General features: G+C 53.6%; 10 protein-coding genes across 10 annotated transcripts; 3 read left to right on the forward strand and 7 right to left on the reverse strand.

The window, feature by feature from the left end:
* Positions 1 to 136: 136 nt before the first annotated feature.
* Positions 137 to 3963, reverse strand: EV422DRAFT_565180 (WD40-repeat-containing domain protein; the record flags this gene model as incomplete). Its single annotated transcript, XM_053072281.1, has 10 exons — positions 137 to 209; positions 280 to 445; positions 508 to 666; positions 730 to 2825; positions 2891 to 2991; positions 3070 to 3214; positions 3279 to 3394; positions 3460 to 3547; positions 3623 to 3719; positions 3777 to 3963. 10 exons carry the CDS (start codon positions 3961 to 3963, stop codon positions 137 to 139), a joined length of 3228 nt encoding a protein of 1075 aa, XP_052928377.1.
* Positions 3948 to 5487, reverse strand: EV422DRAFT_322545 (putative endo alpha-1,4 polygalactosaminidase precursor). Its single transcript, XM_053066289.1, has 4 exons — positions 4966 to 5487; positions 4774 to 4890; positions 4643 to 4708; positions 3948 to 4574 (listed from the first exon to the last, which is right to left on the reverse strand). The coding sequence occupies exons 1-4, from the start codon at positions 5366 to 5368 to the stop codon at positions 4222 to 4224; spliced, it is 939 nt and encodes a 312-aa protein (XP_052928378.1). The 5' UTR covers positions 5369 to 5487; the 3' UTR covers positions 3948 to 4221.
* On the forward strand, positions 5486 to 11722 carry EV422DRAFT_520287 (SNF2 family N-terminal domain-containing protein). The gene is made up of 5 exons (XM_053069670.1): positions 5486 to 5589; positions 5663 to 9750; positions 9822 to 10794; positions 10872 to 11327; positions 11401 to 11722. The coding sequence occupies exons 1-5, from the start codon at positions 5579 to 5581 to the stop codon at positions 11660 to 11662; spliced, it is 5790 nt and encodes a 1929-aa protein (XP_052928379.1). The 5' UTR covers positions 5486 to 5578; the 3' UTR covers positions 11663 to 11722.
* On the reverse strand, positions 11723 to 12748 carry EV422DRAFT_520295 (uncharacterized protein). The gene is made up of 5 exons (XM_053069671.1): positions 12696 to 12748; positions 12463 to 12624; positions 12238 to 12382; positions 12025 to 12170; positions 11723 to 11958 (listed from the first exon to the last, which is right to left on the reverse strand). The coding sequence occupies exons 2-4, from the start codon at positions 12463 to 12465 to the stop codon at positions 12100 to 12102; spliced, it is 219 nt and encodes a 72-aa protein (XP_052928380.1). The 5' UTR covers positions 12466 to 12624; positions 12696 to 12748; the 3' UTR covers positions 11723 to 11958; positions 12025 to 12099.
* A 107-nt stretch (positions 12749 to 12855) lies between these two features.
* EV422DRAFT_322479 (uncharacterized protein) lies at positions 12856 to 14877 on the forward strand. Its single transcript, XM_053066288.1, has 8 exons — positions 12856 to 12968; positions 13033 to 13524; positions 13584 to 13658; positions 13718 to 13820; positions 13884 to 14120; positions 14175 to 14229; positions 14297 to 14473; positions 14540 to 14877. The coding sequence occupies exons 1-8, from the start codon at positions 12958 to 12960 to the stop codon at positions 14785 to 14787; spliced, it is 1398 nt and encodes a 465-aa protein (XP_052928381.1). The 5' UTR covers positions 12856 to 12957; the 3' UTR covers positions 14788 to 14877.
* A 285-nt stretch (positions 14878 to 15162) lies between these two features.
* On the reverse strand, positions 15163 to 15861 carry EV422DRAFT_504480 (uncharacterized protein; the record flags this gene model as incomplete). The annotated part of the gene is made up of 1 exon (XM_053068432.1): positions 15163 to 15861. The coding sequence occupies one exon, from the start codon at positions 15859 to 15861 to the stop codon at positions 15163 to 15165; it is 699 nt and encodes a 232-aa protein (XP_052928382.1).
* Positions 15862 to 16429: 568 nt separating this feature from the next.
* EV422DRAFT_565185 (uncharacterized protein) lies at positions 16430 to 16779 on the reverse strand (the record flags this gene model as incomplete). Its single annotated transcript, XM_053072282.1, has 2 exons — positions 16430 to 16469; positions 16541 to 16779. 2 exons carry the CDS (start codon positions 16777 to 16779, stop codon positions 16430 to 16432), a joined length of 279 nt encoding a protein of 92 aa, XP_052928383.1.
* Positions 16780 to 17875: 1096 nt separating this feature from the next.
* Positions 17876 to 20164, forward strand: EV422DRAFT_520299 (uncharacterized protein). Its single transcript, XM_053069672.1, has 2 exons — positions 17876 to 18384; positions 18749 to 20164. Exons 1-2 carry the CDS (start codon positions 18049 to 18051, stop codon positions 20066 to 20068), a joined length of 1656 nt encoding a protein of 551 aa, XP_052928384.1. The 5' UTR covers positions 17876 to 18048; the 3' UTR covers positions 20069 to 20164.
* Positions 20165 to 21490: 1326 nt separating this feature from the next.
* Positions 21491 to 22773, reverse strand: EV422DRAFT_504482 (uncharacterized protein; the record flags this gene model as incomplete). The annotated part of the gene is made up of 2 exons (XM_053068433.1): positions 21491 to 21795; positions 21915 to 22773. 2 exons carry the CDS (start codon positions 22771 to 22773, stop codon positions 21491 to 21493), a joined length of 1164 nt encoding a protein of 387 aa, XP_052928385.1.
* Positions 22774 to 24599: 1826 nt separating this feature from the next.
* On the reverse strand, positions 24600 to 25142 carry EV422DRAFT_565188 (uncharacterized protein; the record flags this gene model as incomplete). The annotated part of the gene is made up of 3 exons (XM_053072283.1): positions 24600 to 24675; positions 24745 to 24918; positions 25018 to 25142. The coding sequence occupies 3 exons, from the start codon at positions 25140 to 25142 to the stop codon at positions 24600 to 24602; spliced, it is 375 nt and encodes a 124-aa protein (XP_052928386.1).
* Between the last annotated feature and the right edge of the window lie 957 nt (positions 25143 to 26099).

The raw sequence follows: 26099 nt of genomic DNA on the forward strand, positions 1-26099 counted from the left end.
TCCCGATTCTTAACATGCTTCTGTCCTACAATCCTCTATCGCGAAACAACCTCTAATGAACTGTATGAACCGCCGCTATGGTTGCTGCAATGCGAAATTCGCGTTCCATGCTCATGCGTACGGCAGAGGTATTTTTTCATGCAAACTCTGATGCTTCTTGGTCAAGTACTTGCAACCCGAACCCGGAAACGGCAACCTCGAGGCGGTTACTATGATGAATGAGCAACCGTCAGTCGACTACCTTCTACGAAAATTTTCATGGCACGCATCATAGCTTACCCATTGACGGTAGCGTCCATATCTGATATGTCCGAGACATCAATGTGCTGACTTGACAGCAATGCAAATTCAATTTGAGATGTATCATTCGCACTGAATCGGAATGTGTTCAATCTTTGATCAACGGAGGTCGACATCAGACAGTCATCAGAAAGTAGCTTGATGCCTGGATGTTGCATGTGTGAGCTCAAAGCAGAGGCAGTGGGCAAAGGGATATCTGCGCCTCACCTGTTACGCCGGAAGAATGAGGTGCAATGATGCTTCCCTGGACGACCCGAGATACGGATAGGCTTCTTGCGGAAGGATCCGGAGGATTGAACGTCAACCTTGTGGCTGTTATGGAGTTATCGTCCCCGCCTGTGACGACTGTGAAATCGGATGTATCGCCTGCAATGATGCCATTCAGTTACAATGCAATATCGAAAGATGAAGGCAGAAATCATGTCTGACCTACGGAGCATCTCACATCCATTGCGTTAATGCCGGATTGATGAATCCGAGAACAATGCACGATGCTCACAAGTTCCGCAGGTCCCTTCCAAGTCCCCTTTTGTATCCCCTCCCATGCTTCTGCAATGATTGAAGTGCAATCCCAAACAGAAAGAAGGCCACCCGTGCAACCGGTCGCGGCAATGGCCGAAGCTTCCGCTCCTCTCGCAAGAATGACGATCCTGGCTCTGGTCACGCAGCGCTTGTGCGCTTTCGATACGGCTATGCAATGGAAATTCGAATGTGCCTCGTCATATAGCCACAGTCGCACCATTGCGTCCGAGTAAGCCGCAACAATCAGATGAAGCAAGGTGTATGTCGGCCCCAATTGCTTCAATGACGTCGTTCCTATGTCCATAATCCGCATATCGTTGATGTCGCTCACGCTAGGGGCAACCCCTCGTTCAATGCATTTGGTGTGATTCCCACTGTCAGTCTCAACTTGCCAGCATCGCATCTCCTCCCGAGCACCAGCCGTAAACATCAAGGTCGTCTGCCCTGTGGAAAAAGCGATGCCTCGCACAACCGACATATGCTTTCGGACATTCAGCACGCTCTTCATGGTCTGATCCCGCCGTAATGGGTCGAACTCGCTAAATCGTAGCACGGCGTCTTCCCCGGACGTCAATATCAGTGATCGACGGCTGTCATTTGCCGTCTGTCCGGGCACGAATCGGATAACCCTAGTCTCCATTCCCGAATGATGGTCCTGCAGTTTCGGGTCTCGAAAATCCGCAACCCCAGCTTGGTCACGGATCACAAGCTGTATTCGCCCCAGTCGAACGAATCCGAATGTGGCACGCTGTAGTAGCCCATCTTCGAGCTTCAGATCCCAGCGTCGGTGGCCACCCCCGCAGTCCACAGAAAACATCTCGTATCTCTTGGTTTCGTTGTAGATGAACAGACGTTTGTTGTAAAAGCCGACCAGGATCGCCATCTCATCCACAAAGTATAGCTTTTCGAGCCATCCTTTGGTTATTCTCGTCCGGTGCAGATTTTCTACTGCCCATTCGGGTTTTGTCCTGTTCACAGCGAAGCGGCAGAACATGCCATCACGCCCCACGGTTCCAAATATAAGCTCATTATCCCGTCTCTCCGAGGCCCTGTCGTCGATTGTGATCGAACTCACGGAATCCTTTCCATGTACACGTCGCTGAACGTATACGGGATCAAGGACGGTGGGGTCGGACGCGACGTTGTTTTGTGCCACTGGTTGAGTGTCGTACATAGCTATTGCACCAAGCCGCGACCCAAGAATCAGAACCTTCGCTTTTGCTGAAAATGCAATACCCATTGGCCAAAAATGATCCGGCAACGTCACAATCGCAACCATCGAGACGAGGCAGGATCCATCTTCGTCCGACAGCTTCAATACGAAGATGAACAGCTCCTCTGTCTTCTCGGCGAAACTGAGGAGGTACCATTTTCCATCCTCCCCGGATGGGAATATATGCACGGAATTGACCTTTCCGGTGTGGGACGCCCATTTGCAAGACGGAAATGCTTTCAAAGGACTAATCGCGATCAGTTGCCCATCGAAAGCGCCTGCGACAACCAGGCTCCCGCAATCAGATGAAGCGATGACGGTGTAGCGTGCAAACTCAGGATCAACAAACAGAAGGTCCGGCGATTTATCCGACTGAAGATCGTGAATCCAAAACTGCCCCGTGTCCGTGGTCGATAATGCGTGCTCGAATGTCAGCAGCGCAAAGGTCTTCACCACTTCTATTGGAGACTTGGGGTTTGCATCACCGGATAGCACCGACACGCATTTCATCTGAGATTCCGAGTCTATCTTGTTCCTTTCCAGAGCAGTCAAACTCCACAAGCGGATTCCGGAATCGCCGCCGCCCGTCGCGATCACGTTGTTTGCCGGATCAATATCTACCGACCATACGTTCTTCCCGTTGTGACCTTCCCAGCAAGCGATGCATTCGGCTTTCATCCAGTCCCACACCCGGCATGTCGAGTCTTCGGCAATGCTCACAATATAGCGACCTACGACCTTGCAGTCCCAAACCCTATGAGCGTGCCCGAACAGGCACACGTGCTGCGATCTGTGCGAGAGGAGTTCAGTCTTGGGAATTCCAATAGTGAATAGACTGATAGAGTCAGTACGCACTTGCTGTCCAAGTCCGTGTCCCAAACTCGCACAGTTCGATCATCCGAAGCAGTCGCGAGCTTCTCACCGTCTGCGCTAAAGCGTATGTTGAAGATAACTCCCTATAATCCCTAACCGCGTTGAAGTTGCTGACACAATCCTATAGCGTTTCTGAGCATACAACGCATGTACTCATCTACCTCGTGTCCAACCAAGCTCTTCAGTACACGTCCCTCGCCATTGGCGTTACGAGCGTCGATATCCCAAAGTAAGACTTGATTGAAAACAGTCCCAGAGGCAAGGTATGTCTTTCCAGTCCTTGTCCGGTAAAAGCGGGCCGAATACCTGAAGGGGCGACCAGTCAATGCCGGGGACGTGCGAACACTCCAACCCAGCGAGATCTCCTTACAGAATGCAGTGTTCTTCGCACTGCACTTCGAACACTGTCCGATTTTGCGTCAGATTCCAGACTTGCACAAAGTTATGGGCGAATGCCAGTGCTACCTCCGTCGCCGCCGAGCTGTCCTGCTGGTCGCCAACGAAGTCAGCACATGTTCTCCATCCTAGTTTGGCATCCCTAGCTCACCAACCTCTGATGATAGCCAGAAAACATCTTTGACCCAGTCTTTTAGATTGGCAAGTTCTTGTTCCACTTCCAGAGAACACGACACGAGCATACTAAGAAGCAGGCAACCCTAAGCCCTTTGTCTTTGCGTGCTTCTGAATTACCCTCGGGTGGTGATCTTGACTTACTCGCCGTCATATGAGAACTGGAGTACGCCGAATTTCAATATCTTCCCACCACATAATGCAATTCGAGCGGTCTTTGCCTTCCCCGTCGTCTGTCCGTCTGCAGAGTACACCCGTCAGCTATAGAATATGGTCGAGGGCCACTTGTTGCACACACCTGCCAGCCATATGCCGTGAAGTCTTGCATTCTGGAAAACTTCAAAGACGGCGATGTTCCGTCCCAAGGCAGTATCGAATACTTTCAGGAAAGGCCCTTGACCTGCGAGCAGGACGGTCGACGAGACGAACTGGAGGGCTGTAACATGGCCGATATGTGCCTTCTTCGACAAGCGAAGGCCGCCCATAGTGCCAGCTTGCCGTGGGGGAGGTGAAGAAGTCCCTCGATTCCGTCTCAATAATAGCTTGCCAACGCTCGGCGTGAAGTTATCGACATCAATACCGCGAACCGAGAGCCGAGAGCCGAGAGGCATCATTTCCCTTCTGATTCCCCTTTGCGTCCGCCGTCAAGCTGGCCATCCTGTCAGGACTCCACCCTTGAAGACAAAGGAAATGGAAAGGCCCTTGTCATTTGTCCTGATAGATAGCACTCCCACAGAACCGTCCTACGCCATCCCGTATACAATCAACAGAAAGAAGCTAACGGCCAGCCACGGACTGCCTCGCGTCGATAAAGTGTCACCGCTGGACGCATCACCACCTCCCGTCGGCCCCGTGCTCATTCCCGGCCCTGCTGGGGGCGAACACACGCCTGCGGCATTCGTGCAGGCCAAAAAGGAACCGTCGGCTTTGACGCCTCGGTCGCGGATGATGGGACTTGTCATCTGTGCGTTGACCATCGCTTGGCATTTGGCGTTTGTGCTCCGTTGTGTGTTGTCGGTGTACTCAACGGAGAACGCAGGTTTGCCCGCTGTGATGAAGGGTGTGTAGGACCCACATTCGTTGTATTTTGCGCAATCTTTTGGGGTTTTGCGCATTAGTCTCATGGTAAGGTTTTTGGAGCTTGATCGAAGGAAGGCTTGATACCTTCGTTGATGGAGTAATCAGCGGCTTGTACAAACTGAGCGACAAGGTTCGGCACGTTCTTCAGTCCTGTGGAGGGACATCAATGTTGACGCCATCTTACCGGCAGCAGCAATCACCACCTTTATTCTTACCGAAGGAGATGTTATATCCATGCGTCAGAGTGATCAAGGACTGTATGAAACTGACTCCGTCGGTAACTGTCACCGGAAACCCGCTCTTGTCGTCCATGTAACCATCGATGTTATCCCCTGATGAGCGCAAACAATGGATTTAGCCAATGATTTCCGGCCACGGGCTCAATGTCCCAGGGCGGTAGCACATACATTCCACCCCGTCGCACTTCAGATCCACCGCTCGCGTTAGGCGACTTCTGTAAATGGGCTCCAATGCCGTCTTCTGTCGAATATCCACCCATCTTTCGCCCGGCCACGAGTCGAGATTATGCCCGAGGAGGGACGATGGGAAACTGCCCGCGTCAGGCCGAAAGCTCTCGTACTGACTAGAGAAATAGCAGGATACCCGTTTGCCTTGATCATGCAGAGTGGAGATGAGGGTTGACTGGGTCAGAAAGCCATCCAGCATATAAACATCCACGTCCCGATTTTTGTAGCCGCCGATCTGATAATCCCATGTGACGTTGATAGTAGCAGGCCATGGAACAGTGCAACCGTAGGCGGATGAAAGCATCAACAGCAGGACGAACGGCGCTGGTGTCGTGAAGACCATCTTGCAAGGCTTCTCCAAGATGCCGTGACAGACGGGCCTTGAAATCGAAATTTGCCAATGCGCGTTGGGTCGACGGGAACGCGAGAGGCGAGAACTTTCCCCTGAACTTGCCCAGAAACTTTATTTTTGACGGAATCCCTACTGCGTAAAAGTTCTCACAGATCAGCGGTCCTTCAAGCCGGTTTTGAATGAGCCTGCCCCTATCAGGCAATGGCCACCAGGTATTACAGCTGCAGCTTGCAACCATTCCTCGCAGCGATCGTCTGAACACTTGACTGTACGTCTCCATGATAGGCTTGAACGACTGGTCTCCTTGCTAGATACCGGCTCGACGGCTATCGTCCGTACAACAGCTGCCCAACAGATAGGGGAGATCCAGAAACAACAACCCGATCAGCTCTACAACCTTTTGGGCCGAGTCATTGTACACCTTCGAAGTTCAGAGTGGGCAACGCGTATAGCTGCAGGGAATGCCATCGAAGCAATCGCAGGGAATGTCCCCCGCTGGGAACCGCCCGTGCCGGTTCCAGGCGAGGTGGGCGCTACCAGTCATGCTGAGGATAGTGCGGACGACTGGATGTTGACCTTCGACACCTTCGACATCGGGAACGTCGTGAACAACGGGGCACCCCTGCTCTCTAGCGCAGGAAAGGAGTTCGACGTCGACTTTGGCGGTCTGGATCCCAAAGAGCGAATAGCATTGCAGAAGAAGGAATTGAAGAATCGTCTTGGACTCGGAAGTGATCATTTGAAAGATCTATTGGATGATGACGATGTGGTTGCCTCGAAGACATCACTTCAGAACCCTGTTGCGAAGCAATCTGCTCAGCAGCTTCTGAAGTCCCGACAAATGAGTGTGACTGAGGACGATCCGAGTATGGCTGGACTGAGCGCTCGTCAGAGAGCAAGCATGAAGCGCAAGATGAGGATGGGAAAAGACAAACCAGCCAAAGTGCAGATCGTCGAGGTATCAGCGACCAAACACCGAAGCTCCATTTCAACAACTGGCGCTGGTCCTAGCGAGAGAGTAGCGGTACCGCTGTCGATCAAAACCGAAAACGATGAGCCGTTTGCCATCACGGAAGGTTCTCTTCGGCTTTCCCCCACCATCGAGGAACCGCCAAACGACTCACAAGTCGTTGTGCAGAAAAAGGCGGGCTCGGTATACAAGTATGGAATTCAGGAGTCGGGGGATGAATGGCCGTTTGAAGGCTTCTGCGAGCAGCTGTGTCTAGATTTGTTCTCTCCGAAGTGGGAAATTCGTCACGGTGCGGCTGTAGGTTTGCGAGCCGTTCTCAAACCTCACGGCGCAGGGTCTGGGAAAGTTCTTGGTCAACCGAAAGACATCAACGCATCGCGGCATCGAGCTTGGCTGGAGGATGTCTCAATTCGGCTGCTTTGCGTGCTGGCGCTGGATCGCTTCGGCGACTATGGGAGTGATCAAGCAGTCGCCCCAGTCCGCGAGACAGCAGCTCAAACGTTGGGGGTTGTGATGCAATGGAGTGATCCATCTTTGTGCATGCGCCTTGTGAACGAAGGCCTGCTGAAGCTCTTCGAAGTCAGCAAAGAGAGTTCACAGGAAATGGGCGTTGGAGGCGGTCGAGAAAAGGGATGGCAAGTGAGGCATGGCGCATTGGTCGGGCTCAAGTACTGGATGGCTGTCAGAACGGATCTTTTGGAGAACATATTGCGATCCGATGGCAAGGCTGGGCGTACACCGGCGTTCAAAGCTCTGATTGAGGCTCTCCAGGATCATGACGATGATGTTCGGGCGGTGTCCTCATCTGCGCTGCTTCCAATATGCGATGCATTAATCGCTATCCTCCCGGTCGAAGTCATCTTCGACTCCATCGTCAAGACGTTGTGGAACTGCCTCGAAGAGTTGGACGATTTAACCTCGGCCACCGGTTCGGTTATGGATCTCTTGTCACAGCTCATGATGAACCCCGATGTCATGGAGAACATGCGACGCGATGCCCGAACATCCCTGAGCTCTCTGATTCCCCGTTTGTATCCTTTCTTTCGACATGCGATCGTGGGCGTACGGCAAGCCGTTCTCCGTACAGTCAGCACCTTTGTTAAGATTAGCCATCGGGCAGCCGATGTGAGCTGGATAACAGTGGAACTGTTGCGTTCGGTCTTCCAGAACTTCGTCATCGAGGAGCGCGAAGACATCGTGCAGGACACACTCCAGCTCTGGAAGCAACTCATGAGGCTGATGGAGCCCTCCGCGCAGGATTTGGCAAAGATTGTTCTTCCCGTTCTGTCCGCATGGTTCAGCTTGGTTATGACGCCGGTGGGCTCTCCGCTAGACCTTCGGTTTCTTTATTCTCCTGTTGCGACGCACATCACGGATGGCAATAAACGAAACCGGCCGGTTCACATAGATGGATTCAACGTGTCTCCTCACGATAAAGCAATGGCTTTGCAGGATTTGACCGTAGTATCTCGCACCGACGTCATCAGGGGCAGATTAGCGGGTGCATCAGCCATCGGCATTTTGATATATACGCTTCTCGGGTCGGCAACTTCTGATACTGAAGCTCGCATCAAGGAACTGATAACGGCGTATTTGAACAGTTCATGGGCTGGTCATCGAGTTTTCTGCAATGTCATGCTGGATGAATGGTCAGTGTATTGGGAGGAGCAGCATGCGATGCAGGTTGACGGCGGAAACGCGGCGGCGCCGTCCTTTGCGGACAGTCTAGCTGTGGCAAACACCTTGTGGGAGAGTATGGTGACTTCGTTGACGCAAGCAGATGCGGGAACAGCGCTTTTGTACACCGAGCTGGTTGCGCCACTTCAGAAAGTCCGTTCAGAATGTCACGCACTCCTCAACCTCATCGGAGACTCCGGGCCTACCGCCCCTCCGCCCCCACTACCTGAGCTGCCTTCACATCAAGGACAGCGCCCAACAACACCTCTCGGAGATACCTTCACCGTTCAAATCGCAGAATATGTGGTTAACCAGCTTGTGCCGCATCTCACACCTACGAAATGCCCAGCGAAGACTCGAATCAGCATTGAAGATCGGACCAAGCGAGTAGCGTCGGTAATAGAGTCATTTAAGGAGACAATGAGGAGACTCGACATTCAAGTTACATCCAGCATGTCCGCTGCCGTAGTCTGCTTTGGACGGTTACCAGCTAAAGCCAATCCTGTTATCCGAGCCTTGATGTCGAGTGTCAAGGAGGAGGTTAACAAGGACATTCAAGTCCGCACGGCTCATAAAGTGGCTCGGTACATACACTTGGCTATTCGGCTGAACAAACCGCCGGCGGTGACCGATAAGGTGTTGAAGAACCTGAAGACGTCGTTGTGCAATGACCCTTACATCCCTGATGGCGACGAAGTGAGGTTGCAAACGGACGGCATTCTCACTCTGTTGGAGGTAAATACGTCGACAGATGAGGGTAAAAAAGGGGCAGCACCAGCTTCGACGAAAAAAGGGGCCGGAAGGGGCGCGCGGAAAAGTATTAATCCAGCGCTGGACACCTCTGTTACCGACGTCATAAGCGGTGCGGACGCAGCATCGGCCGCCTCGGAAACACCGACCATGAAGAGAAAAGTGGAGTCGCGCGGGGCGGACGCCGCGTTCAAGGGGATGTGCGATCTGTTTGGGACCAGAGTCTTCGATATGTTGCCGCGGCTGTGGGCAATAGTGTCCGATGACTTGCTGCCTTTTTCGACCCCGGCACCGGCCTCCTGTTCCCTCCAAAGATTAGCTGATGACCAGGATTTCGCGATGAGCACTGTGCAGTCGTTATACCTCCTTGAAAGGCTTGCTGTGCATCTCCACCAGGATTTGCACCCGAAGCTCATTCCGCTGTTGACTGGTGTAGCGATGTGTCTCCGATCCAATCGTGCCCTGGTGCGCCATTTGGCTGCTCGCTGCATGGCTTCACTCTGCAAGAATCTCACTGTTCCCGCTATGCACGTAGTTGTTGAGCAAGTGATTCCCCTGCTAGGTGACGCTAACAATGCGCACTTTCGTCAAGGCGCCGCGGAATGTGTGGATCAGATTGTTCGCAGCATGGACCACGGCATTCTGCCCTACATTATCTTCCTGATCATTCCTGTGCTTGCCCGGATGTCGGATCCCGACGAAGAAGTTCGGTTCGTGTCCACGAACGTCTTTGCCCAGCTTGTCAAGCTGGTGCCTCTCGAGAGTGGTGTTCCGGACCCGGAAGGGTTCAACGAGGAGATGATCAAGCATAAGATCGAAGAGCGGAAGTTCATCGGGCAGCTGGTCGGGACTGAGAAGGTTGAGGAGATGAACCTGAATGTCCCCATCAAGGCGGAACTGAGATCATATCAGAAGGAGGGAGTCAGTTGGTTGGCGTTCCTGAATCGCTATGGATTGCACGGGATTCTTTGTGACGGTAGGCTCGAACGTGTCTTTGGAGTAACTTGTCTCATCCATCTTGCAGCTGCTGACACTGATTCGTAATAGATATGGGTCTCGGAAAGACGCTTCAGTCTATATGTATTCTCGCCTCGGATCACCATACTCGTGTTGAGCGATTCAAGCAAACCGGATCACCTGATTCCGCTCACTCGCCATCTCTGATCGTATGCCCACCGACCTTGACGGGTCATTGGTACCATGAAATTCTCACTTTCGCAGATTTCATGAGACCTGTCATCTATACAGGCACTGCTATGGACAGAGCAGACTTACGGCGCCGGTTGCACACCTACGACGTGGTGATCATGTCTTACGACATTCTCCGGAACGACATCGCCGAGCTGAAACTTGTGCATTTCAACTACTGCATCCTCGATGAAGGGCACATCATCAAAAATCCCAAGACGAAGATCACGCAGGCGGCCAAAAGCGTTCAGGCGATGCACCGAGTCATTCTTTCTGGCACCCCCATTCAGAATAATGTCTTGGAGCTGTGGTCCTTGTTTGATTTCCTTATGCCGGGCTTCCTCGGCACAGAACGCCACTTCAATGAGCGATTTGGCAAGCCCATTCAGGCGTCTCGGGACGCTAGGAGTTCATCTCGTGAACAAGAGCAAGGCGCATTGGCGATGGAGGCGCTCCATAAACAAGTTCTGCCGTTCCTTCTGCGACGCATGAAAGAGGATGTCTTGCATGATCTGCCACCGAAGATCATTCAGGACTACTACTGCGAGCTTAGCGACTTGCAGAAGACCCTGTATGAGGATTTTGCAAAAAGTCAAGCCAAGGAAGGCGCGGAGGCAATTCTGCACGACGACGGTTCGGAGCCGAATGTGAAGAAGGAAAAGAAGACTGGCCATGTGTTCCAAGCTTTGCAGTACCTTCGAAAACTAGTGAACCACCCGGCCTTGGTTGTGAACGAGAGTCATCCGCAGTATGGAAAGGTTCAAGCACACCTGGCCGCCACGAAAAGCAGCATAAGGGATCTTCAACACGCACCGAAGATACAGGCATTGGGGTAAGCTGAGAGGATTCGACACGACACGATTTTGGAGATATATATATCTGACGCCTCATTTCTTATTTTTTGTTCAGGCAACTACTACAGGATTGTGGCATCGGGGCAGATGCACCGTCAACTGCAACTTCCAGTGCCAGCGCTGCTCTGACCCCTGTCGCAGCTCCACACAGGGCCCTCATCTTCGTTCAAGTTCGGTCGATGCTGGACATGATTGAGAACGACCTCCTCAAGAAGCACATGCCCAACGTGTCGTACCTTCGTATGGATGGACAGACCGATTCTTCGACCCGTCATTCTCTTGTGCGCAAGTTCAATGAAGACGCGTCCATCGATGTGTTGCTCTTGACAACGCATGTCGGAGGACTCGGGCTCACCCTGACCGGAGCTGACACCGTCATCTTTGTGGAGCATGATTGGAATCCGATGAAGGACCTCCAGGCTATGGATCGAGCGCATCGAATCGGGCAGAAGCGCGTCGTGAATGTTTACCGGTTGATTACGAAGGGAACATTAGAGGAGAAGATTATGGGGTATGTCATGGCACTTCAAATTCAAACGCAGCCGGATCCTTACTAACCTTCGCCGCATCATTTCTTCTTGTAGCTTGCAAAAGTTCAAGCTCAACATCGCCTCCTCCGTCATTAACCAGGAGAACGCCGGTTTGAAGTCCATGGACACCGAGCAGATCCTCGACCTGTTCTCTCTTTCTTCGGCCGACGAGAATACGAAAGGCAAGAAGAAAATCGAAGGCCCAGCAGGACAGAAAGCAAGCGCGAAAGATGTCCTGGCAGGTCTGGGCGACTTGGCTGATCAAGCCCAGTACGATGATCTGGATATGAATGAGTTCCTGAAGGGTTTGAAGTGAGAAGTGGCGTGGAGGAGGCATCAACAGCTCTCGGCACCGGTAGCGGTGAGGCCCTTGTAATATTATATATGTTTTTTTTGTGTACATGTATTGGGTAGGATCTAGAGCTAAATAAGATATTCTGAAGCACTACGTGTCCGTCGGGGGATTTGAATAAAGTCTGACGCAGCGAACCTGTCCTGAGGTCTCTCTGGATGGGGAAGACTGTCGACGGCACGCCATCCCAGGAGCCTCCGAATTAATGGAGAAGGACAAAAAGGCGGGTATCCTCAGCGAAAGCTGAACTTGACCTTGGTCTAACATACCAAACTTAGCCTGGCGGGACCATATCATCTTTCAACCTCCATGGCTCTGAGTTATACCAAACGTCCTCCGACGGTAGGAGACCGCACTCTGTAAGTGCTACTCCAAAAAGGTCTCCAAACCCGATCAACCCTTCACGAAAAGATGATCAATCTGATGGCCATTAATACGCAACACAGCGAAACGTATGGGCTCAATCGTTCCCCTGCAAGAGTATGGCGGTCAGAGGGGGAAATGAATAGATCCATGCTCCCCACATGAAAACTACATACCGATCCTCGCCGCCTTCCAGAATAATCCTAGCACACCTGTCTTATTCCGATCCAGTATTGATGGGAACTGTCCCCGTATATATGTGCACGTGCATATGATGAGTAGTATCACGAATAGCAAGGAAGGGAAGTTGAACAGGGCGGACTGCAGAGTCCTTTTGTTAGCTGCAATTCAAGACTTACCACATCCAAACCAAGATCGAACCGTTCGCTCCCAATACCTACCATATTGTACTGCGCCAAGGCTTGAGGCTGTCGGTGGAGAGTATAGTGGGCTGGAATAGCAGTGGCAACGGGCAATGTCAAACGGAATTGAAACGGCGAACGACGACTGTCCTCCGAGCGCGCGTAGACATAGCTAACCCTAACTGAACCCTGAACTGAACCCTAACGCCAGGCGATCGGACATGGTCATTTCCAACGTCTGCCAGCCCCTGCGAAAACACAGTTTGGGCGACCTGCCAGTTCACTCGACGGTCATCCGCAGGTCCCACGCCATCCGGTTCGACAGGCATACGGAGGAAGTGGTTTAGCGCTCAACAGTCTATCCTCTGCTGCTCACGACGGCTGCGACACCGAATTACTGGGAGTTCAGCCACGCCTGGCCGGACTCTTTGGAGATCGAAGATCACCGTCTCTGATACAGAAGCTTTGAAGGCTTTAGCCGGTGTTCTTCGCATTCAAGTCGGTCGGCCCTTGCCATTATAGCTACGTCTCACTATGTTCGGAGCGTGAGTCGCTTGGCCTATTACCCTTCTAGTCTCATTCAGCGGGCTGATCATAGCTTCATTCCAGAGCAAAACCAGGAGGGTTTTCCTTCGGCGCACCTGCAGCGGCAGCTCCGGGCGGCGGGAGTCTGTTCGGGGCGCCCGCAGGAGCAGCTCCGAATGCTAATCTGTTCGGCACACCAGTCGGCTCATCTGCGCCGGGGACCACGCCACTTTTTGGCTCACCCGCGGGTTCAAAACCGGCGGCTCCCTCCCTATTCGGCGCAACCCCAGCCAACGCCGCTGCCCCAACTCCCTCCCTTTTTGGCGCTCCAACCGCTAGTTCCGCTGCCCCTGCGCCCTCCCTATTTGGCGCCCCCGCAGCTGCATCCGCCGCTCCCACTTCGAATCTGTTTGGAGCACCCGCCGCTACCACCTCAGCGCCCGGCGGGACGTCGTTATTTGGAGCGCCAAACCCAGCGGCAGGCGGTGGTCTGTTCGGCGCCGCGAAACCAGCAGCCACAGCTACCCCTGGACAACCTGCGTTTGGGGCGGCTGTTCAGCCTCGGCCACAGACACCGTAAGTTCGAGTTTCTTCAGAAGCTTCGGAACATTGCTGATCGATCTCCAATCTTGTAGAGCTGGCCCGGTCACACTCAAAACGAAATATTCTGAGATACCGGAGGATATCAGGAAGCAGGTGGACGAAGTCGAGTAAGTGGGTCTTTGCCCTGCACTCTCGTCGGCGTACCATAATTGAAAAGCGTGCATAGGAACTTCATACAACAGCAGATACGAACAGCCGAGTCTGTAGCAGTGAATACAACCTCCGATCTTGTAAATGAAATAACAGCAGAAGTGAAGCAACTGTCCCAAGTACGTAGTAGTACATGGTTGGAAAAGATGAGAGCTGCTGACTGAAGATGGACGCTCGAGCAGAAAGTGGCCGGCCTCAACAATATGCTAGAACGGGATAAGTTCGCCATCGAACGACTTAGACAACAGGTCGGACGGGAGCTGCGGAGTAGTGATTTGGTGTCGCGATTCATCGAGCGGTACAGAAGCGGATCTCATCACTCTACGGCACCACCAAAACACGACGCGTACATGAGCTACTTTTTGGACTTTGCGGATACCCTAGAGCAGCGAATGCAGCAATATAGACATACGATCCAGGTTCGTCTTTGACCTTTCGCTTTGCTTATGTGACGATACTGACCATCATTGCAGGAGCTGGAAATGAGCATCAAAGCCCTGTCTCAAGAAAAGACATATTCTCCAGCTGGTAAGAATTGTCTTCCAACACCGGTTTCCATCCGGGCAACCGCTCACTCGCATCGTTCGCTCTGTAGTGCTCGTGGAAATCATGCGGGATCAAGACGATAGTCTCCTTGCCGTAGCTTCAAAAATAGCGGCCGTTCATGACGCGATAAGTAGGCAAAAGGCGCTGTACCTCGAATACAGACAGAAGTACTTCGGAGTCAACGATGCTGGGCGATTTGAGAAGATAAACGGCACGCAAAATGATGGTATGAGTGCCTCTCGTGATCATTTTTTGAATGCGTACATTCAACTCATGCCGAAACTCACTGTAGCTGATACAACGCCACTGGAACTGATTGCGTCCACCACCCTCCGGCCGTCAAATATGCAATCGCAGCTCGGTCAATCTCAGCCATTCCAACAACACCAGCCACAAACACAAGCATTTGGACAACAGCAGCAACAGCAGCAACAGCTGCAACAGCCCAACGCTTTTGGCACGCCAGCTCTTGGCGCTGCCCCTGCTTTTGGATCTTCGCGAAGGCGGGCACCTACTGGTCTCTCCCTGTTTACGAAGTAAATTAAGAACGATACCCCCAACCTCTGTACACACTCGCATGTAAATTGAAGGGCACGCCGCACCTAATTATCTCATTTCTCGACAACTTCGAATACACCGCGAGGTCGCATTGGGGAGAGCCCTTTACTCACCTCTAAGCGATGAGTGTACAAAAGTAACGTGTGCGATGTAGTGGAGGCGATGTCTGGACGAACAACAGAAGTTTCCGAAAGTTCAGGAATGACATACGGGTATAAAGATGTATATATACATTTGCAATGCTTGAAGGAAGACAAGCGCGGAAAGACATCAACCCGTAAGAGGGGAACTGTATACTCTAGAGGAAGACAATTGTGCACCGCTACAATGATGAAAGACTACGAAGGTCCGACATACTCAGTTCTTAATGGGAACAAACTCGTTCTCGAGCCAAACCTCCCTAACAATCGGGTTCTCCTCCACCTTCGCGATGACATCCAGCAATTTCGGAAGCTCCTCCGAAAAGCGCTCCTTGCTACCGTTTCTGATCCAGCAGCAGATCATCGCCACATACACATCAAGAATCGTCAACCGGTCGCCAAGGATGTACGGCCCCTGAACACCGTCGTTAAGGATCCGGAGCGCAAAGTACATGCGGTCGTCGACTTTAGTCTGAAACGCATCCACCGCCTCCTCGCTCGAGTCGTCGGCCACCCAGCGTTTGGGAGTGTCGTTCATCACCATGACTGCATATATGTTCGTCGCGGCAAAGAACATCCACCTCGTGAACTCGGCGGCGCGTTTGGGGTCCTGGTCGATGAACGGCCTCAGCCCGAGCTTTTCGGTCTCGCGGCGGTGAGCTTCGGTGAGGTGGAGGAGGATGGCGGCGGATTCGGTGAGGACTGCGCCCTCTTTGGTGATGAAGGTCGGTATTTGCTTCAGCGGGTTGTGTTGAGCCAGACGCTTGATGGACTCGTTTTCGACGTTGCCTTTCAATTCCTTGTAGTTGATGTCTACGACATCGTATTCCACTTGGAGCATCTTGAGTAGCACTTCGACGGAAATGCTACCGCAGCCGGATGAGCGGAATAGGAGGTGCTTGGAGCCGGACGCCATCGTAAAACAGTCTACGGGTGGGAGATCGCGAAGATGGAGATGGTGTCAACTGCTACGATGAGCCTGCAGTGTTGCAAGTGTAGAAGTGGGTGTGCCAGCGGGGATGCGAGCCTTGCGGGGGGCTCCATGGCAAGGGGCTTGCGCTTTTATACCCGATGGCCCCCTCCGGTGCTCCGCCTCTCCCTTCCGAACGAAAAAAAAAACCGTGGAAACGGTGAACAAGCAACAAAGGCTTTCTGGAGCGTGACGTGTGTCGCCACCCACAAATTGTCTTCATCTCACAAACAGCAACAACGCATTTGGACTTCGGACAGCTGTTTTCATTTCGGTATGTGATGTACTGTATGTATGGACAAACGTTTTCAAAAAACAAAACGACAAATGCCACGCTTTAAGCGAACTATCAAAAAAACTATGTACATGGGATGTGAGAGCACTTCGGTAATGAGGTTCTTGAAGAAGAGGGATATGCAACCTTTGCGCGTGAAGGGCTTGGCGCGAGGTGATAACGGGATGGCAATGAATTGAAGGTACAGGTTTTGCAGGAGTTACATCGTTCAGAGGACTTTTAGGCGAAGGATAGGTGGACCATCATTTCTGCGGTTTGCCTGTGGAGGTGAGAAAGGGGTCAATATCTATGTGGAAACAAGAAGTCGATAGGAGGGTGGCGCGAATTTACCTGTTGTTGTTGTCCCCACGAAGAGATGCTGGAGCCGCAACGCGACGACGCATGCTGACGTTGTGAAGGCCAAATGGGTTGGAGGACTCCTGCGGCTGGTTCAGCGATGGTGCTAGGAATCCCACGGTGCCGGGCTCCCGCTTGTTCTCGGTGGAGGCGTTGGTGCGGGTGGCGACGTACGCGGCTGCGAGACTGGTGACGCCTGCGGCGGCAGCGAGGATTTGGGTGGTGGGTGCCATGACTTTCACTGTGGTTTTGGGTATTGACAGAGAGTGTTTCTTTGGGTATGTGTTGCGGGTTTGCACAGTAGGTTCAAGCGTTCGGCGATGCTTCTCTGCTGAGTGGTTGAGGAAATTGCGACGGACTGTGTTTGGGGGTGTTGAGCTTTTGTAGCGGGCGAGCTGGCTGTGTGGGCGAGTGAGGGTTCACGGGATACGCGCGCCAGATAAGACAAGAAGGGCGGCGTACAGGGTTCCCATGAATAGAAACGCCTAATCAAACAGGGCGTCCCTTGCAAACTGCGTTCCTAATCAATCTGCATGTGGCGATGGGACAGTGATATGGCTTCTTGGTGCGAGGGCCTCGGAGTCGGGGCCCTTGTGCCACCCACTCGCCTTTCACTTTCAGCTTGCCGCCCTGAGCTGAGCCAACAGAGATAAGGACGACGGAGGAACGTTCAGCGAAGGTTAAAGAAATCGACGCCCGTTCTTATCAAAGTTGCGAGGAAGGGGATGGCTGACTGATTGATGAGGAGATGAGGGATGCGGGGTCCGTCGTCCCAATTGCGGCGCGTGACTTCACCGTCGCACCAGCCATACTCCGCACCTGTCATCCATTGCCCTTATCGCGCACTATTTGGCAATCGATGAGATGTCCGAAAGGATCTATTAAACTTGACACACTGTTGACGGCATTCATAACATACGCAACCTTATTCCAAAGAGAGCCCATCATGGAGCCGGAAGCCGAGGGTCCGTTCGTTTCCTATCCATGGTTCAGGTGCAGGGAAGTGGGCAGTTTAAGGTTATGCTTGAAACGTTCCGCAAAGCTTTTCGGTCCTCGGACGCTAGCGTAAGCTGGGAGACTTCCATTCTATATTCTCCAGGGGGTATGCATTTTTCGAAGACATTGAAACTTTTGTAGACAGATTTTCGATTTCATTCTGCGAGATTGCTGCACTGCTAGACACAAGCCTCTGTACAGTACATGTAGGCTGTCGCATCACGGGACTCAAGCAAATTTCCAGCACCCCCTACTCCCCATTAGATACTTGCAACAATGGAACTCGACTACGCCTCCCCGCAGGATCTACTAAAATTTGGCCACAGCCGTCTACCCCCACCTCCGACCGCCTCGACCGCCCTTAATCTCTCTTCAAGGCATTAAGGGAAATAGATAGGTATCCCGTCGGTGCGCATTCTCTTGGGAGGGAAGGGGTTAGGGTTAGGAGTCAGAATCGCACGCGACTCGGACGAGCGCGGGGCGGGTCGGCGGGTTTGCTGCGGGTCATGCATGTCACTTCGCAGCCCAGTTTCCCACCACACCCCAACCACCCCAACATGGACGGCGACGAAGAAGCAGCCGCTCATCTACCAGACTACTTGCAACAGACTGCAACTCGCCCTCGCGGAACAAGCAGCAACAGTCTCGGCGCACGCGTCAGCTGGGTCTGGAAATACTTCGTCCGAACGGAAGATCAGGTTATCTGCCAGGTCCAAACAGAACACGGAATATGTGGGAACTCTTACAAATATTTGGGGAGGCAGTCGGGGACGAAAGGCTTGCAGAGGCACTTGACCGGAAAACATGGGCTCTCTGATGACAAGGTTGCTACTAGTAACAAGGTGCGCGTACGCCAGCGAAGCGAGCGATTTTGCGTTGTTCTGCGGCAGCTAAGCGGGGGTGTCACCGGACGCGAGCGCAGGGAGGGAGCGAGTGCGTTGTACTGCGACGAGCAAACAGCGAGGCGCAGGGATATTTGGCGCAGGCGAGGCATGGGGGACCGAGCGGAGCCAGCCACACTGCGCCAAAGGCGCAATACTTCCTCCCACACTTCTTAGCGAGCCTCTCGGCGAGCACCTCATTGCACCACAGGCGCAATACTCTCCTCATTCATGTAGTGTAGCCCAACATCCTTGTCGCGAGCGGAGCGAGCAGGGCATTGTTTGTGGGTGATTGATGGTTGACGATCGAATTTCCCTTTCCCAGACAAGTCCAAACTCGAAGCGGACGACCCATGCAACATCCAGCACGCTCGGACATGACCGGACCCTGAAAGGTCACGTCGATACAGTAGGAAGTGTCAGCTATGGCACGTCGATGCCTCTCGAGACGTTGCGCAACCTCTACCTTCAATACGACGCGTCGGGCGATCAGAACGCGTTAGAGACCATCACCTACAGCACGGCACGCGATTACCCACCAGTGCGGAATCTCGCTCAACCGGATAAGAAGCGTATTCTCGTCACTGGTGGCGCTGGCTTTGTTGGATCGCATTTGGTTGACCGGTTGATGCTGATGGGTCATGAGGTCACTGTCCTGGACAACTTCTACACGGGACGGAAAAGGAACATACAGCATTGGTTTGGGCACCCCAATTTCGAGCTGGTTCGGCATGACGTGACAGATCGGTTTATGATCGAGGTCGACCAAATATACCATCTAGCGTGCCCTGCATCGCCACCGCACTACCAGTACAATCCCATCAAAACCCTCAAAACCAGTATCATGGGAACCATGAACATGCTGGGACTCGCCAAGCGCAATAAAGCAAGATTTCTCCTCACATCCACCTCGGAGGTATACGGGGACCCAATGGAGCATCCCCAGAAAGAGACGTATTGGGGCAACGTGAACCCCATCGGCCCCCGCGCCTGCTACGACGAAGGCAAACGGGTCGCCGAATCCCTCGCCTACGCCTACGTCCACCAAGAACAGCTCTCGGTCCGCGTCGCCCGCATCTTCAACACCTTCGGCCCGCGCATGAACGAAAACGACGGCCGCGTCGTCTCCAACTTCATCCTCCAAGCCCTTCGCGGCCAGAACCTCACCGTCTACGGCGACGGCGACCAGACCCGATCGTTCCAGTACGTGCACGACCTCGTCGACGGACTGATCATGCTCATGAATTGCGAGGAGGCGAGTGAGCCGGTCAACTTGGGAAACCCGGATGAGTACACCATTGCGGATTTCGCGGATATTATACGGAATACGGTCAACCCCGGTGTGGAGGTCGTTAGGCTGCCGAGTACGGTGGATGACCCGCAGCGGAGACGGCCGGATATTTCACGCGCCAAGGAGTGGTTGGGATGGGAACCGAGGTTTTCGGTGAAGCAGGGCATTGAGGAAACGGTGGAATATTTCAAGAGGTTGAATGCGGTGCCGGGGAGGGAAACGGAGCAGCAGCAGCAGCTTGGAGCACAGAAAGACGGTGCAGAAAGTTGGGCCACACCTGCCTCACAACACGAGTCGGGTTGGGTGTACAGACCGCAGCATGCGAACCCAACATCATTTCCGCAATCACTATGATGCCTGCCGTTTTCCCTGATTTTGCACGTGATTGATGCACCGCCTTTCAAAACTTCATACACATGTACATTTCGTAAACTCAAAACTATTAACCCAAAAGTCTCACTATCAACTATCAAGCCATAAGAGGTCCCCATGGGGAGGTATATCGCATGTCCAAGAAAAAAATCCGCCACAACGCCGCAACTCACTCACGCCGCTTTGAGCATAGGTTAGGGACCCAACTCAGTTTCCTACGCCTCGTCCAATCTCAATTCACCCCCCATCACCCACCCCAATCAAACATCATAAGCATCATAAATCCGATCCAAAGTCTGCCTCGGATGCTGCGACCACGACACCAACGACGACACCGCGGCCGAATGCGTGCGTGGCGGAAGCACCAGCGGAGCCTGCTGCGTGGCCGAATGTGTCCGTGGCGGAAGTACCAGCGGGGGTTGCTGCTGCGTCCGTTGCGGAGCCGCGCGCGGGAGCTCCATGTACGCTGCTCTGCGGACTGTTACGGTTGCTGAGCGCATAAGGTTGGGTCGTGGATCGTTTTGAGATCCTGGGTGGATTGGGCGGGCGAGGGTGGAGGTGATTGTGTTTGTGGTGTTGTTCCTGCGCAGGCCGGTGTGGGTGTTGGAGCGGGAGAGGGTGACTAGGGCCGAGGGCGGGATATCGATGGGGTGGGAGCGAGGGTTGTTATACGGTGTGTTCGTCTCAGTAGTATGGTTGTAAGCGGGGTGCGGAGCGGGGTTGAACTGGTTGTTGTTGGTGATGTTGTAGGTGTTGCCGTGAACCACAGGCATACCCCTCGCCGGGCTGCCGACACGGGGGACCATCGAGGCCGCGGTCCGGATGGGTGGGCCCCATGGCGGTGTTATCACCTGCGGCGGGGGCATGGGCGACCTTGACCTTGGTGCCTGCCGACTTGGGGCGCGAGAATCCGCAAATGGATTGTAATTTCCATAATTTGCATGCGGCGGTAAGTTGGTAATTCCGTGATTCGCCTGTTGCGGCGGTAAGTTGCTATTTGCATAATTTGCATGCGGCGGTAAGTGGTTATTTCCGTGACTCGTCTGCTGTGGCGGCAGGTTGTTGTCCTTTCCATAGTTCGGATGGGACGGCTGGTTGTTGTTTCCGTAACTGGCAACCGGCCGAAGCGGCGACATGTCCATCAAATGCCTCTGCGGCCCATTATCGGCGTTCACATTCTGATCTGCCGCATGCGGGTTACGGATTGAGGGGCTCCGCTGCACGTTCACCAGTGCGTGGCCAGGACTCGGACTGCGAACCGATGGGCTTCGCTGGGCGTTTACCAAGTTGTGACCTGGACTCCGATTGCGGATTGACAGGCTTCGCTGGGCGTTCCCGAGATTATTACCAGGACTTCGACTGCGGACCGATGGGTTGCGCTGGGCATCGAGGCTTTGTCCGCGTTCAGGGAAGCCTCTGTTTGGTGAAGCCTGTTGCGAATGTGGTGATCCCTGCGCCGACGCGTTCGAGGGCATCATCTGGTACACGGAAGCCTGGTGCGAATGTGGTGATCCCTGCGCCGACGCGTTTGAGGGTATCATCTGGTACACGGAAGCCTGGTGCGAAAGTGGTGATCCCTGCGCCAAGGGGTTCGACGACATCATCTGGTAAACAACAGCAGGAGACGGGTGGGCAGTGGCGATCCGCACGGGCATCGGCATAGGCGGTGGTGGCGTCTCCGTATTCATGCGGCGCGGAGTCCGTTGTTGCTGTTCATCGCGCTCGGGCGGGACGTAATCTCGCATCGTAGGCATCGTGGGCGGGTCGACGACCACGAGTCCGGAGCTAGACTGCGCGGCGACAAGGACCGATTGTCGTGATTTCTTACGCTCCCATGGCGCCAGATGCTGGCTATTGTCGGTATTGTTGCTACCACCAGCAGCGGCGGCGGCGGCAGCGGCAGTTTGGTATCGGGGTCGCGATTTACTCGGAAGACGGGTCAGCGAGCTTTTATGAACCAGTTTTCCTCCCATCCTGCCCTCGTCATCATCGTGCTTTACAGACCGGGCATTGGTGGTCGGTTTTCTGGCGTAAACAATGCTGGCATCACTCTCCTTGTGCTCGACATACTTCCCAGCGGCGTCGAGCGACGCATTCCATGTCGCATGCGGGAAGGTCGATTGGTATAGCGTTACGATGTAGGATAGAAACATCCCCACGATGCAGATGAACAGGAAGATAGGTGCGGCCAACATGGCCTTCTGGGGGTGATCGGCTACCAAAGCCATGGCTTCGCTGAGGGTGAGAATTCTGGCTTTTGTGGCGAAGGGCCCGTTGGCGCTGGTCATGTTTGTGTGTCCGCTGTTGCCGGACGTGTGGTCTGAGGTGTGGTCGGAATTTGGGTCGGAGCCGGGTCGCGAGCCAGTGGAAGCGGGTGGGGATGATGGTTGTGGTGCGTTGGCGGATGTTCCACCAGCTGGGTTTGATGCGGGGGTGTTTTGGGATGTCCCACTAACTGGGGATGTGACTGGTGCGTTGACAGGTGTCCCGCTTACTGGGTTTGATGCTGGTGTGTTGACGGCTGTCCCAGTAGCTAGGGATGCTGGCGTGTTGGCGGGTGTCCCACCAGGTGAGTTTGGGATTGGCGGGTTACCAGGTGTACCTGCGGCCGGGTTTGAAATTGGTGGGCTGGTAGATGGAACCCCAGCCGGCACCGCCGGCGTAACCGCCGCAGAGGACTGCGACATCCTGCCAGTATCAGCCGGTCTCGGATCCACGACCGTGGGGTCAGACGGAGCAGCGGCAGGTATCGAAGCAGATGCATCTAACGGAAGCCGTGGCGATTTAAATGACGGAAAAAGACGTGGAAGGAGATCCGCTTTACGGCTTTCAGGCAGCAAGCCATCAGGTGCTAAAGACAGAATATCGACTCAATCAGTGACTGCTTCTCGGTTGATGTACAAAACATCTTCAACAACATACCTTGCGAGGGTATATTTCGCGCCACGGCAGAATGAAAAAACACTGCTGCGGACATCAAACAAAGCACCGACATAGAGGGCGTGAGCCGACTACTGCGACGAGACCTGTAAGATACCATCTTCATTCGTATTCGAACAGTATTTGAGCTCCACAACGTCGAAAGCTGATATGGCGTGTGCTGGGTATGTTATGCGAGGAAAAGGTCTACTCGAAGATTGCTTGTCGACGGCGGGGCAAAGTGTGAAGAAACCCGCCCGGCGATGCTCCGCCGGAATATTCGGTCTAGAGGGATATCCAACTGCCTTCTCTCCCGCACTGTGCGCTGGCCCTCAACCGGTGATATCACCTTAATAACAGTACCCCTCCAGCCAACGGCCGACGGTCGGAAACAAACAAAAAGGGGCGAGACGCGCGGGGCACAGGGGAACAAGGCAGTTCAGCTGCGGAAGGCCAAGCCGCAGGATACCCCGCAAGTGACCCAACAACCCCTTCGTCCGTTTCAATAAATAGCGAGAGTTCTGGACGAGTGCCGCAGGCGGTCTCACTCTGCACAGGGACACGTTCGCTCTCTGCTGTCTACGCCGCCAGGAATCCAGAGCAAGGGAATTGACGGGGTCGTCTGAACGCGTTGAGGGCTGCCGCAGAATGGACTAACTACAGTATGAACTCCGGACGGCTTGTTCGCCCGACGGTCTTGCAGCAGATTCCCTCCGAATCGGTCGTCGACATCTCAGAGGCAGAATAGGTTCGGTCGACGTGGGGCAAACTGAAAGAAACCCCTGGGCAGGCGGCGGCCAACATGAGCGAACCTCAACAAGGTTTTTAGCTGCGAGTTGTGCACGAACGGCGAGCCATCATCATCATGCACATCAACTGAGCAATGACCATATTCCTCGGACCTCCAATGATTAGCCTGAGTCTCCTTCTAATAATCATATTCGAGCCGCTTGAGCCAACTTGAGCCAACTTGAGCGACTGCGGGCGAAGTTGATTGCAATAACGCAAATCTTCGCCCTCGTGCAACCGCTCATTTCGGACAAGTCGCAACGCGTCGAATGAGCAAATCAACCTCATGATGACAATACGCGACGCATACGGGCAAACGCGTCTTTCAGCAAGAGCGAACTTCCACTCGTCCTCCGTGAATCGTTTGCCCAACATGGCCAGCACGACACTCTAACATAACCCAATTAGATTCCGGCACGGATAAGTAACGACCCGGAGTAGGAAACGTGCCTCATCGTCCTCTGGAAATGCGACGCCGCTTTACAATTGATGAGGGTGGAATCAGAGTTCGGCAGATGGCCGTAGGGTAGTTGTCGAGTTGAAATTAGTGCGTAATGTGGAGCGGCTAATGGGATCGGACAAGGATGAGAAAAACTCCACCGTCAATTCGACCCTGGTAAATCATATTCGGACCTCGCCTAATTTCACGCTGACGCATATTATATCCCAGGGAGAGCGTACTTTCATTGAACGCATTTATTGAAGAACCAGTGCCGTGGCAAGTACAACAACAAAGGATATGATGAGATTGCTGAGGTCCAGTATTCTACCCGGGACGTAAACTACGATAGTGGAACGCCTGTGCCTACTTCCACTCCGTGCAGAGGGTGGCGACGTAACCCTTGACGGTTCCGCTTGACAGGGTGAATTTGATGGGTTCCCTAGTTGAGGAATGCGCTGATGAGTGGATTGTCCAGTTCCGCCACCCTTCAATGAAGTTCACTACGCACCAGTTACTGCTTGTACCGCCACAAGCGGTGTACGAAGAACCGGAAACTATAACGGGGGACCCGCTCCAAAAAGGGCGGCACTGGCCTTTCTGGAGCTGGCCCAGGATTGTGCCGCCTCCCGGCCTGGATCTGACTCTGAGGGCGTCGATCTTTGAACAATCTTTGGTGACGGCTCTGCGTGGGGCAAGAAAAGACGGGCGTTAGCCAATATTATCGCTTGAGAGTAGCCGGATCTGGACATTGTAGAACCGAGGCACGACGCGGATCACTTACAGGGTGCCTGCTTTGGCTTCGATCTCCGCGGCGCTGACGGAAACGTCGGCGGCTTCGGGCTCGATGGGAGTGGCGAAGACGCCGACAGTGACTGCCAGGACGGAGATGATGGCGGAAAGTTTCATTGTGCTGTCACAGCTACTGAGACTGGTTGGTTGCCGAGGGAGGGAATCCGGATGGGCTACCCGATATTTATAGACTTTGCCGAAAGCCGAGACAAACGAGCGTGCCCGGCATATCGATGGAGGCTCCCCATGAGATGGGGCACCAGCTTCGGAGATGAGCGCCAATGTATCGATCTGAAGCGAGTCTCATGATCGATGGATCACTTCCTGCCTTCAAGGGCATGGCCCCCAAGCAGCGTCGGGTGGCAAGCGTCGGGTGGCAAGCGCGAGCACATTTCACAGTCCATTGTCGGACGTGTACCTCTCGGCCAATAATCATGACCCTTTTGGTGTACAGGCCCGTAGCAACGCTCGCTGGCTGGTCACTTCCACTGGCCCGCGATTAGCTCCACGGTTGCGGCTTGCCCACATCTCCATTGGGAAAACGTTCCCGAAGTATTGGGGAAACGTTTTGGAACAGCTAGGCGTGCGTGTTGCACATGCGACCTGGAGATGTATGGTTTGATCTGATTCGCGCTTTGTGCCGTGGCGGATATCTTAAATCTAGTCGAGATATTCCTCGCGGTCAGAAGGGTCGGCCGGAAGCATACAATACAGTACTGTACAGTAGGTATGCTGGTCTTTCGAAGGTAAAAAAGGAAACATGCTCCAACGAAATGATTTTGGATTTTATGGATACCGGAGCGGCGTCGCCGGAGGGCTCCTTGCTGCAAAAAAAGGTTCGCATCTCACACGTACGACAGTGCGATCAAACAAGCCTGATCGTGGCTTTGCTGGAAACGAGAGTCCGGAGTCCGGACCCCCAGGGCCTCACCGACCCACACATTTCACTGGCTCTAATAGCTTCGCACAAATGATACAGTATATTGTTGTGCGAGTCTGTGTTTCTTTTCAGCCCCATGATTTTCAGATCGCGCCACAAGCGTCGCATTTATGTTCGGCGTGCATACGGATCGC

The sequence above is a fragment of the Fimicolochytrium jonesii genome, assembly GCF_025526975.1.
Source record: "Fimicolochytrium jonesii strain JEL569 chromosome Unknown EV422scaffold_4, whole genome shotgun sequence".
Classification (NCBI taxonomy): domain Eukaryota; kingdom Fungi; phylum Chytridiomycota; class Chytridiomycetes; order Spizellomycetales; family Powellomycetaceae; genus Fimicolochytrium; species Fimicolochytrium jonesii.

Excerpts from the sequence above, each read along its gene's own strand:
- EV422DRAFT_322545 (XM_053066289.1), bottom strand. The coding sequence starts at position 5,368 with ATGGTCTTCACGACACCAGCGCCGTTCGTCCTGCTGTTGATGCTTTCA. Across the intron at positions 4,891-4,965 it reads GAAGTGCGACGGGGTGGAAT|GGGATAACATCGATGGTTAC; the intron begins GTATGTGCTACC and ends TGCGCTCATCAG. Across the intron at positions 4,575-4,642 it reads TGATTACTCCATCAACGAAG|ATTGCGCAAAATACAACGAA; the intron begins GTATCAAGCCTT and ends AAACCCCAAAAG.
- EV422DRAFT_520287 (XM_053069670.1), top strand. Across the intron at positions 10,795-10,871 it reads CCGAAGATACAGGCATTGGG|GCAACTACTACAGGATTGTG; the intron begins GTAAGCTGAGAG and ends TTTTTTGTTCAG. Across the intron at positions 11,328-11,400 it reads TTAGAGGAGAAGATTATGGG|CTTGCAAAAGTTCAAGCTCA; the intron begins GTATGTCATGGC and ends TTCTTCTTGTAG.
- EV422DRAFT_520295 (XM_053069671.1), bottom strand. Across the intron at positions 12,171-12,237 it reads CTGGAAGGCGGCGAGGATCG|GGGAACGATTGAGCCCATAC; the intron begins GTATGTAGTTTT and ends ATACTCTTGCAG.
- EV422DRAFT_322479 (XM_053066288.1), top strand. Across the intron at positions 13,525-13,583 it reads CAGCCTCGGCCACAGACACC|AGCTGGCCCGGTCACACTCA; the intron begins GTAAGTTCGAGT and ends CCAATCTTGTAG. Across the intron at positions 13,821-13,883 it reads AAGTGAAGCAACTGTCCCAA|AAAGTGGCCGGCCTCAACAA; the intron begins GTACGTAGTAGT and ends ACGCTCGAGCAG.
- EV422DRAFT_520299 (XM_053069672.1), top strand. The coding sequence starts at position 18,049 with ATGCATGTCACTTCGCAGCCCAGTTTCCCACCACACCCCAACCACCCC. Across the intron at positions 18,385-18,748 it reads AGGTTGCTACTAGTAACAAG|ACAAGTCCAAACTCGAAGCG; the intron begins GTGCGCGTACGC and ends TCCCTTTCCCAG.